Here is a 12,305-nt window from a genome sequence, read left to right as displayed (position 1 = left end):
AAGCAGCACAAAGGTCACAGCAGAACAGTGGAGAGAGAAACAGAAAGGACCTGGATCCTGGCATGTGCACTGCCCTCTGGGCTTCTCCTCTCAGAATGGAGCCCAGAAGATGAAAAGGAAATAATTGAGAGAACGCTTAGAAATGAGTAGTGGCTGTCAGTGGTATTTTAGAGCATTCAATTATACAAAACAATAATCTCCCATTTAACGTAACAGAGGGGAGTGGAATGATTTAGAATTGAGAATCATACATACCCTGTAAGGATTACATATTACAGGAGAATGATGATAATATAAAATAAACTTATTAAAATATATTGAACATAATCTCATTTTCATTTTTTTAATTGACAAATAGTCACTTACAAAATTATATTAGTTTCAGGTGTACAACATAGTGATTTGATATTTTATAGATTACACACTATATAAAGTTATTATAAAATATTGGTTATATTCTCTGTGCTGTACAGTTATTTACAATAGCCAAAATAAAGAAGCAACCTAAATGTCCACTGACAGATGAATGGATAAAGAAGAGGTGAGATATATACACATACACATGCAGGCAATGGAATATTGCTCGGCCATGAAAAAAGAATTGAATCTTGCCATTTGCCACAACATCGATAGACCTGCTTAGTGAAATAAGTTAGATAGAGACAAATACTATATCTTATCACTTAAATGTGGAGTCTAAAAAAAAATAAAACAAACATAACCTCATTTTAAACTTTTATTTTTCAGAAAATACATCTGCAGTGTGTCGTGCCTTTGTGAATGATGACCACATAAGACTGATGCCTAGGTTACACTACTTAGCTAAGCTTCCTTTCTGTGATTTGTATTTTGAGTAGGAGATTAGATTTACAGCAAAGTAACACAAAACTGTGGTCAAGAAAGAACTATAAGATAGTTGATGAGTTGAAAAAATGAAAGAAACATGAGACATATAATAGATAATAGGTAGGTAGATAGATTATAGGAAAAAATAAAAGCAATGGCTTACCGGTTACCCCTTTAGGAAAGAAATTTCTAGGTTTATTTAGTTGGTTGATTGGTTAGTAACTTGAGTACTTCAGGGGCAAATAATTGAGTTAATACTTAAGTCAATCATGCTGCTCTGTTCCCAGCACCATGTCATGTGTATGTGAAGGCTTTCTATTTCTTCACTTTATTTTTCCTGCATCCCCTATTCTGACACCATTGCCTTCCTCTGTTCCCAAAGGCATATAATCTAATACAGTTGATACTTAGCACAGTGGTTCAAAATCTACATTCCCAAAGCCAGTCTTCTGAGCTCCAGTCTTAACTGTACCATTTACCACTTAACATCTGTGTGACCTTCGGCAACTTATTAAATGTTGCTGTGCCTCAGTTTCTTCACATAAAATAGATCTGATAGTATTACATACTTCATGAAATATTTGTAAGGAATAAATAAGTTAACATGAGTAAGGCATTTAGAACAATTTGTGTTCAAAGGGTAAGCAGTATGTGTTAGTTATTACATATTTTTTGAAAAAAATTCTATATATGCACATATTTTAAATTTGTATACATTTTACCATGCTATAGACCTACCTGTAGAGGTACTCATGTGATTTTCTTTTTTTAGTTCTTTAATGTGTTAATTGCACTGATAGTTATAAACACTTTGTATTCCTGAAATAAACTCTACTATTTTATAATGTATTTTTCTTATTATACTGTTGGATTCAACTGGATATTACTTTTTTAGAATTTTTGAATCTATGTTCAAAAATAAAATGAACCTACATTTTTTTTTCTCTTCTCTTCTTATTACTTTTCTAACATTTCTTGTTGCAATTCATAGTGGGTAGCTATCCCTTTCTTTTTCCCCTAGAACAACTTGTTTAATGTTTAATAGAAATCTATAAAGCCAATTGGGTAGTCATTTTTTCTCATAAGAAATCTACAGTTAACATTTAAATTTCACAGGCTATTGACTTAGTTAAGTGTCTTATTTCTCATTGTACCAATCTGTGCATTTTTTCCTCAAAGAATTAATCAGGCTTTGAAATTTGTTTGGTATACAGTTCATAATGTTATTTTATTTCTATTTCACCAGAATGTGTAATTACTTCCTATTTTTATGCTCATTTTTGTTTGATTGCACCTTCTCTCTTAATTTACCAGTTAGTTTTCTCTGATCTTTACCTCTTCCCCCACCTACTTCTTTTAAAATTTTCAAGTGCCATGCTTTGCTTTTGTTAACCTTATCTAATTTTTTCTGCTATTTTTTCTTTTATTTTTCTCATATCTTCTTGGATTTGCTTTGTTTTCCTCTTCTAATTGTTGAGTTGAATAATTTGTTCACTTTTTTCTGTTCTAAATACCTTTTTATTATATCATCATTTGGAATAATACAAGTACATTAACTTCCTCAAACCTGCCTCTGGTGTCTTCCCTCATCTCCACCCTGGTATTTTGGTATCATCTAGAATTATGGTTCTGAATTGCTTCTGGTATAGTCTTATCACTTTGCTTAACTCCATTAGGACCTTGAATTCTGTTTTGCTGATGAGAAGTCCAATGTCAATCTGAATCACGTGCTTTTGTAGGTGATGGACTTTTTTTTCTCTAGATCTTTTAAAATTTCCCTCTGTAATTAATATCTTTACATTTTGTCATAATAGGTTGAAATTGGGGCTTTTCCCCTTGTGTGTCCAGTCAGTCCTTTTTAAAAACTTTTATTTATTGAAATATAGTCAATTTGCAATGTTGTGTTAATTTCTGCTATCTGGCAAAGTGATTCAGTTATACATATGTAAACATTCTTTTTCATATTCTTTTCCCATTATGTAAACCATAATGGGAAATTATGGGAAAACCATAATGGGAAATTATTCACAGAATATCGACTATAGTTCCCTGTGCTATACAGTAGAGCCCTGTTGCTTATCTAGTCTATCCTAATAGTCCTTTTAATGTGAAGTCGTTCAATGGCTCTAGTCCTGGGAAATTCTCAGTGACTACAGCCTTAGCTTCAACTATTTTCCACTCTTCTGTGTATTTTATTCTCTCTTTGAGGCTCATTTTATAGGAGAAAATAACATGTCTATTTCTTTCCACACCTCATATTTTGCTTTCATACTTTCCTTCTTTTTATCACTTACTAGTATTTTCTGGGAGAATGTTTCACCCTGAACTTCATCAACTCAGTCAATCATGTGTTGAGTACTTTATGTCATTTGTTTCATTTTCATGTAGAGCAACACCATTTTAATGCCTGGTTTTCGTTTCATGTCAGAACCCTCAGAGCCACCTAGTGGTTGTATTCTTCCTGATTTCTCCTGAGCCCAGCAGAGCTTGAAGATTACTCTGATATTATCTTGAAGTGAAAGTGTTAGTCTCAGTCCTGCCAGACTCTTTGCAACCTCTATAGACTCAATAGCCCTCCAGGCTTCTCTGTCCATGGGATTCTCCAGGCAAGAATACTGGAGTGTGGAGCCCTTCCCTTCTCCAGGTGATCTTCCCAACCCAGGGATGGAACACAGATTAGACTGCAGGCAATCTATCCTGCATTGCAGGCGGATTCTTTACTGTCTGAGCCACCAGCCTCCAACTGGTACTAAGCAGCCTCTTCTATCTCAGCTTTGTTCTCTCTCTCCCTCGGTCCTCTACTGTGGGTGAATGTTCCTTACCAACCCCTGAACACCCAGGTCCAACCACCTTCTACCACCCCAAGGGTTCCTCCTAGCTTTCTACAGTCACTTTTTAAATGAATAGCGATCTGCCTTCCTCTAATGTTTAATACATTCCTAGAATGGAGGTCTAGATGGAAATGAGCAGCTCCTGTCTGTCTGCTATTGTGTCAGGAACAGGAATTAACATGATTCCATAAACTGTATTTTTAGGAGTCTCAAGGTAGAATGCCATTGTGGGAATCACTTTCTCTTTTTAGGATGTGGAAGTCTCATTTTAGAGAGAAAAGAGTGTTAGAAAGCTTGCCTCACAGGAGAATAAAATAATAGAAAAAGGGAATCTCCCACGCTATATCCTGAGCATCTGTGGATCCCATATTAGAATCTGTTACTCCCAAGAACTTAAGAGTATAAAAATGGCACCTTCTTCCACCCCTTAGGCTGCACGTTTTTTTTTAATGCTTTGGAAACAGGTATACATTGGAGACTAATTTATAATATCAAGGATCAAATCTAATTATGCATTTATTTACCATTTTACCTTCGTTTTGCTCATTCCCTCAGAATCAACCTACCGACACCAAGCAACCATTGATGATGAAGTTGTCACCATGGAGATACTAGATACTGCTGGGCAGGTGAAAAAGGAATTCAGCTCTAATATTTCTGGATAAATAAAAATGAAATGTGCATAATATGAACAGAATTAAGACACTTTTCTATAGTTAACTAATGATGCCGAAAGATTTATCTAGTTATGCTTTATATTAGTTTATTTGCAATAGCTTATATATATGTCCTTATATAAATTACTCAGTGCTCCAAGGGTTTTGAAAATACCCTAACATTCATATGCTATCATCTAAAGTAGAATTGCTCACCTCTATTATGGGGAGATCACAAGATATTAATATTAGGTTTTCATGGTTAAATGTGTTTTGAAATACTCTGATCAAGTTAAATATATATCTTTACTGGAGAAGTTCTCAGCACCTTTATTATGCTTATATATAAGTTGAATCTTAAAGAAATCTACAATATTTATATTCTCGACTTATATAACCTTAGAATCTTTTTTCAGAATACTTTAAGAATCTTTTCTGTAATATTTTTTCTAAACCTCATCACATCAGATTAAAAATTTGAGCCACATCATTGAACGCTAACAACTGATTTTAAAATGAAACTAACATACATTTGCTTTGCAGCCAGTCAGTTCTGAAATTATAAACAGTTTATAGGAAGGCTTGGTTCCCAAGAATACAAAGAAGTGAGTGAAAGTTGCTCAGTTGTGTCCGACTCTTTGCATCTCCATGGACTATACAGTTCATGGAATTCTCCAGGCCAGAATACCAGAGAGGGTAGCCTTTCCTTTCTCCAGGGATTCTTCCCAACTCAGGGATTGAACCCAGGTCTCCTGCATTGTGGGCGGATTCTTTACCAGCTGAGCCACAAGGGAAGTCCTCCCAGGAATACGGGTGACCACTAAGAATGAGAGTTAGGAAGCTGAAGGATATCATGGTGCTTTTTAGTTACTACTTGATAAAACTATTTAATCCAAGAAATATATTTGCAGCTAGTTATACAGTTTTCCTTCTCATCACTACCTGCTCCCTATATATGCTCTCACCTTCCAGTACTGATTCTAAAGAGAGAGACAGCAGGAAAATACATGCCTGGAGAAGTCATCTGAGCCTATAATGGCAATGGCAATACATTTTCAAATCACACCTGCTTAAGAACGCTTTCAAATGCTACCTTCCTAAGAAGGAGGGATCACCCCTTTTGAGAATCACTGCAATTGAGTTTCTATCATTATTGAGACTGCATAATATATCAAAGGTGCTGAGATAGAAAATGAAGCCCAAATCCCTTAGCTTTTACTTTGACTCTATCCAATTTTTCACTTTTTTTTAATTTGGTGGCTAATTGTCTCTAATCTGAAGAAACAATTAAAAAACAAAACAAAATCAAAACCGCTTCACTAAAGCCATGCCTCTAATTCTGATCTCAGAGGATGGGGTAAGGTCTACTTGTTTGTTACCTATTGGCCAATTGTTTAATTGTAATGAAAAATCTCAGAGGCAGTGTGCTCAACTAGGAGGATAATTTCTTTATAGTCCTTGCAATTACACATTTAATGATGTGGCAAGAAAAAGTTAGAAGCACAAAGTTAGGTTCCGTGCAGTTAGAAAATGTTTAGTACCCTAAGTTATGCTTCTGTTCCAAACTGAGAGGGTCAGCTTGTTCAGGCAGTTTACCAAGAATTTCAAACACTGCTGAATGTAAGGAATGGTTGTTAAAGGATCACTGTTAGCAATTGCAGCGTCTATACACTGCAATTACTTCCAGGTCTCCCGACTGCTGTTTTTTCCCTGCCAACAGGAAGATACCATTCAGAGGGAAGGACACATGCGATGGGGGGAAGGCTTTGTGCTGGTCTATGACATTACTGACCGAGGAAGTTTTGAGGAAGTGCTGCCACTTAAGAACATCCTGGATGAGATCAAAAAGCCCAAGAACGTGACTCTCATCTTGGTTGGAAACAAAGCTGACTTGGACCACTCCAGACAGGTCAGTACAGAAGAAGGGGAGAAGCTGGCCACAGAACTGGCATGTGCTTTTTATGAGTGTTCTGCCTGCACTGGAGAAGGGAACATCACCGAGATATTCTACGAGCTGTGTCGAGAGGTACGTCGCCGGAGGATGGTCCAGGGCAAGACGAGGCGACGCAGCTCCACCACGCACGTCAAGCAAGCCATTAATAAGATGCTCACCAAAATCAGCAGTTAGGCAACTTCGTCCTTGGGAAGACCCTGCTCAGGTGGGTTTGGGTAATTGGAAACATTTTCTTGCCGTTTTTCTTCCTCCAAAGAAAAGAAGATACTACATTCCTTGTTCTGACTCTGGGAAAAGTTTGGGCTTCCCACTGGTCGCAGCCTTCCGTATGTTGGGAAGTTGCAGAGTGTTCTAATGCAATTTCATTTGACAATCTCTCTTTTGCCTGCTTGAATAAAACATGCTCTATTGCAGTTTGAACATGTAATCACCAGATTCTAAAATGGCTGGGTTCGTATTAAGCTATTTTTAGGCATCTTCACCTTGCTTCCATAGGTTGAAGTCTTTTCAAAAGCATTTTAAATTCTATTCCTTGTCAAAACCTACAAATGATCATCCTAAAAATCTAAGATAACAGAAAATACAGGGCTTCCCAGGTGGCACTAGTGGTAAAGAACCTGTCTGCCAATGCAAGAGACACATTGGTTCTATCCCTGGATCAGGAAGATCCCCTAGAGGAGGGCATGGCAACCCTCCAATATTCTTGCCTGAGAGAATCCCATGGGCAGAGGAGCCGGGTAGGCTACAGTCCATAGGGTCACAAAGAGTCGAATACTATTGAAGCGACTTAGCATGCATGCATGCAATAGAAAACACGATGAAAACACAGTAAGAGTAGCTGAGACATTGTACTGAAGAATAGAGCCTTAGTTTCTATTTGAAGTGAGGCTTTTCTGAATGATCTTAAACCATCTAGTTTTTCTTTAACCTTTGTTCTGTTCTTAAATTCAAACATGCACTCACGAAGTTTTCCATTATCACAGAGAGTTTCATTTCAACTTGAGTTGACTGTCTCCTTGATCTGTTTATTGATCATTGCATCCTAATTATTCTTCTGTGATTCCAACAAGACTTAACTATAACAGAGACAGCAGGACCCCTCATTTCAAATCTGCCAGGCCATTTCTCATCAAGCCCAGGTGAAATAAAGACAAAAGGAATTTTTTCACCAAACCCTGACTTTATTGAATGCTAATAGAGGATTTAGAATTGGAAGTTTATTCATTTACATTTCTTTCTATGTTTATCATCTTAGCAGAAAGACAATATTCAAATAAACAGGGGAATTAAAAATGAAGCTTAACTACTCTTCTGTTGAGGACCCCAGGTTCTGTGCCAGGCACAGTAAGAAGAATTAGCCTCTGATTCATTTAAACTGGCTACATGGCTTCTAATATTTTGGATAAATTAATTCACTTAGAATTCAGAAAAGAGTGAGTGGTTAGAGTTCACTATGCCTGAATAAATGTGTATAAAACAGATTCTTATATTGTGAAACAGTCTATAACTGATAAAGCTTTATGATTCTTTTTTCCCCTATTATGCCCCCATATATTAAGATTTGGGCACTTTATTTTAGAAGAAAATATATATCTTTTACATATGTGTGTATTTATAAATGCATAGATATATGTATAAAACTTTATAAGAGTTGGAGGCTTTAATTCACCAATGCATTTGGACAACTCGGTGTAATTGACTATTTTATGTGAATATAATAAAAAGCATAATTTTCACATTCTGTCACATTCAGGCAGTCTTTCTTGTGGTAACATGAGAAGTTTGCCATTTTAGGAGAGATTTTGAAAGACTATTGGATTGCAGAGTTGATGACTTATTGAATGTGATGCAAAGAAATAAGCACCTGTTCATAATAATAGCTACTATTTTTAGAGTCCTTACATGCTATTGCAGGGCCTTCATGTCTTATCTCATCATATTCTCACAATACCCCTATGCAAGAGATAGTATTATGGTCACAGTTGTAAGGATGAAGATACTGAGCCAAAAGGGAAAACAAGTTTGCACAGCTATTTAGTGGGTAAAGCCAGGATTTGAACTCAGAGAGGCAAAATCAGACTGTAAGCCTATACTGTGATCCACCATAGTGTCTTAGTAGACTTATTCTTGAGTCATCGGTATGAAGAAACAGAAAGGAGAAAATTTAGGGAAGACTTGTTTTATTCATGGGGCTTCCCTGGTGGCTCAGTGGTAAATAATCCACCTGCCAATGCAAGAGAGAGGGTTCCATTCCTGGGTCAGGAAATCTGCTGGAGAAGGAAATGGCAACCCACTCCAGTATACTTGCCTGAGAAATCCCATGGAGAGAGGAGCCTGGCAGGCTACAGTCCATGGGATCATGAAAGAGTCAGACACAACTTAACAAGTAAACAACAATAACAACTGTTTCAGTTATGCTTTCATTTGTTCATGAACAAACATTTACAGATAAACTGGGCATGTAACTTGACACATTAGTCCATCTGATGGTTTCTGAGCTGAACCTTGAAGAACGCAGTTAACCTTTGAACAGTGGAGGGGGTTAGGGGTGCCAACTCTTCACACATGTAACTTTTGACTTCTCCAGAACATAACTACTAATAGCCTACTGTTGACCAGAAGCCTTACCAATAATATAAACTGTCAACTGACACATATTTTGTATGCTTTATGTATTATATATTGTATTCTTACATAAATTAAGCTAGAGAAAATGTCATTAAGAAAATCATAAGGAAGAGAAAACACAGTTACAACACTATACTGTGGTGGGCTACAGTCCACGGAGTCACAAAGAGTCAGACATGACTGAGCAACGGAACACATATACATGCACTCTGTTTATCAGTACTATAAGTTTGTGTCATCTGTTCATAAAATGAATCATCTATCAGTACATACAGAAATATAGTCTTATGTATTACGAAGCACTGTAGATGTTATACGTATTATATTTGATGTCAACAATGGAAAAATCTGTGAAAAAGAAATTTATATTTATTTCATGCATTGATAACGAAGAAGCAGCAATATGATTCCTTTATAGTAGCCTAGTGTAATCAGTATGATTGCTTCATGTTGGCCTAGCCTATACACAATGAATGACTCCATCATAAAATTTGTATGGTATACAGTATTACAGTCAAATTCATAACACAGTATTGGAAAATTTACATTTTTCAAAAACTTCTTACCCATGACAATAAACTGATACATAGTTCCCTCAATTTTGGGAGAGTGGTATACTGTACTGTAATATGATTCTTTTAAAACAAAGTTATAAATGGCAAGAAAACTAACACATTATTAATTTTATAGTAAATATCACTCACCTTATACCTATATGATCTCCATATCTACATATTTTTAGTGTATTCATGACATATCTTTTTCTTAATTATTTCTAGGCTATGTCTTTTATCTGCAAGTTTTTTCAAATTGTCACAAACCTCCAAAAAGCTTTCCAATGTATCTGTTAAAAAAAAAAATCTACACATATGTGGACCCTTGCAGTTTAACCCTGTGTTGTGCAAGGGTCAACTGTACATACAAGTTATCTAGGAAAGAAAGATGGTAAAAGTATCTAATCAAAAGTAATAGCATGGAACCAAAATATGGAGACATGAAAGGTGATGGTAATGTAGTAATTACGAGTTTAGAGAGCCACATATATCATTCTTCAAGAGGAAAAAAAGAAGGTGGGGAGAGAGAAGGGATTATGAGAAAGAAAAAAAGATAAGGGATTCAGAAGTAAAGAAAACATGTCACATCTATTCATAAAACTACAGGTTTAGGTAACTACATGTTAAAGGACCAAGTAGGTAACTTAGCTGTAATTCATTTTCAGTAATGTCCATTTAGACAGGGCAGGGAAAATGAAAGCAGAGAAAATTTGTTTTTAAAATGTCATCTTCTAGAAATACCATCTCTTTCATTCTCTCATGCTATACTTGGGGATGAAACTCAGCCAGTGCCCGTTAAGAATATGCTGCTAAGGAGGCCTACTGTATGTAATATCTCGATGATCTCTTAGGTCAAACACTAACGAAGTGAACTTAACAGTCCCCAATACCAGCGTCTTCCTTAGCCAGATGTATACATATCCAGACCTGTTAAAACATAGAACTACTGGCAGAAGTCCCAACTGGTAATTACAGAAGAACTTGAGATTGCACAAATATAAATTAGTTATTCCTCTCATGCCTCAGGCTTCTCCACAAAAGATTATAAACACACATTGGTTCTTTTACACAGTATTTTCATGACAGAAACCTGTGTGTTCTTGAACAGTAATGATGGGTTGTTATTACCACACTACCACTACCGATATTTGCTTTCTTGTAATTGTTTTTCTTTCAACAGTCAAAAGACTTTTTTCCGTATATTGTGTTTGTACTCATATGCCTCACAGCACTGAGAGAAGTCAGGATCTTTCTTTTAAGTAATACTTGTGGTACATAACCATAGATAAATACAACATCTTGCATTCTAAGTGTGGTAACATTCAAGCTTTCTTATTAAAACAGCCTCTGTCCACTTTGAGGATAAGAAAAGTAGTCAGTTCATTTGGCCAAATGTAATCAAAGTAAAGTTGAATTAAGGGTAAAGTTGTTGAGCTAATCACTTATTGGGAGAGTCTGAGAAGAAAAAGGACAAATAATTTTTTTTCTCCATAGGTTTGGCATTTTACATTTAGTGAAATCTGTATTCCCATATATATGGGTCTATTTGAAGACTGTTCTGTTTCATTGGTCCGTTTGTTCATTCTCTAGAACCACGGTATGTTAAAATTGTAGCCTAGTAATATGTAACAATTACTCCTATTATAACATGATTTTTTTTTCAGAGAACATTTGCTCTTTATTTTCATGTAAAATTTTGTGTTCACCCTGAATTATGTACAATAAGAGTGGTAAGCTTGCTTCTTTGTGACTGGAGTAGTGATACTCCCAGAGGTGATCAAAATTAAGAATAAATTTTTTTATTTGGGCATTACTGTACTCTGGGACTATGTAACTATTTGGTCTAAAAATAGAATCAGAAGGAAGATTTTCTGTTTGTGCTTAGAAGGTAGTGTCTATTTTTACCAAGCCTTACTAAGATATAATTGACAAAACATTGTGCAAGTTTAAGGTGTACAACCTGATGATTTAATGCATGTGTGTATTGCGACCACAATAATATTTCTTATCATGTTTATCACCTCACATAATTACCTTTTCCTTTTTTTTTAATTTAAATTTATTTATTTTAATTGGAGGCTAATTACTTTACAATAGTGTATAGGTTCTGCCACACATCAACATGAATCTGCCACGGGCATACACGTGTTCCCCATTCTGAACCCCCCTGCCCCCTCACTCCCCGTACCAGCCCTCCGGGTCATCCCAGTGCACCAGCCCCAAGCATCCTGTATCGATACCTTTTCTTTTTTGTGGTGAGACTACTTAAGGTTTACTTTCTCGGCAACTGTCAAATACAGTATTTTTAACTGTAGTCATCATACTGAATATTAGATTCCCTGAACTTATTCTTTTATAACTGGATGAGTGACTGGAACTTTGTACACATTGACCAAAATCTCCCCATTTCCCCTACTTCCCATCCTTGGAAACCACCATTCCACTTTGGTTTGGCTTTTTTAAAGATTCTAATGTAAGTGAAATCACATGATACTGTCTTTCTCAGACCTATTTCACTTAGCCTACTACCCTTAAGGTCCATCCACGTTGCTGAAAATGGCAAGATTTCTTCTTTTGCCTGGTGAAATAATATTCAGTAGTGTATGTGTGCATCTCCTTTTCTTTGTTCACTCATCTGTCAATGGGGACGCTTAGGTCCTTAGAGCCCCAATGTAAGGCCCCTTCAAGATCTCCAGGGGTGCAGACAGGAGTGTTTTCTGCAGGGTTCCTGAGCCATCAGGATTGTTTATGGACTCTGGCTGGAATGGACTGGAGCCCAGGTACAAGACTCTTTCAGAGTTTGCATTCAGACTAAGTTTCAGAGGCTTACCTTTAG

The 12,305-nt window shown here is 36.3% G+C and overlaps 1 protein-coding gene across 1 annotated transcript in view; it reads left to right on the top strand.

The window, feature by feature from the left end:
- The window catches only part of RERG (RAS like estrogen regulated growth inhibitor), a 134,337-nt gene extending 123,050 nt beyond the window's left edge, over window positions 1–11,287 (top strand). Inside the window, exons 4-5 of the mRNA XM_027541421.1 lie at window positions 4,233–4,306; window positions 6,054–11,287. Coding sequence (XP_027397222.1) covers window positions 4,233–4,306; window positions 6,054–6,461 — 482 coding nt within the window. The 3' untranslated portion in view covers window positions 6,462–11,287. The remainder of the gene's footprint in view (window positions 1–4,232; window positions 4,307–6,053) is intronic.
- Window positions 11,288–12,305: the final 1,018 nt, after the last annotated feature.

Source organism: Bos indicus x Bos taurus, chromosome 5, assembly GCF_003369695.1.
Source record: "Bos indicus x Bos taurus breed Angus x Brahman F1 hybrid chromosome 5, Bos_hybrid_MaternalHap_v2.0, whole genome shotgun sequence".
Taxonomy (NCBI): domain Eukaryota; kingdom Metazoa; phylum Chordata; class Mammalia; order Artiodactyla; family Bovidae; genus Bos; species Bos indicus x Bos taurus.
Note: the sequence above shows the minus strand (reverse complement) of the source record. Positions and strands in the feature narration are given on the sequence as shown.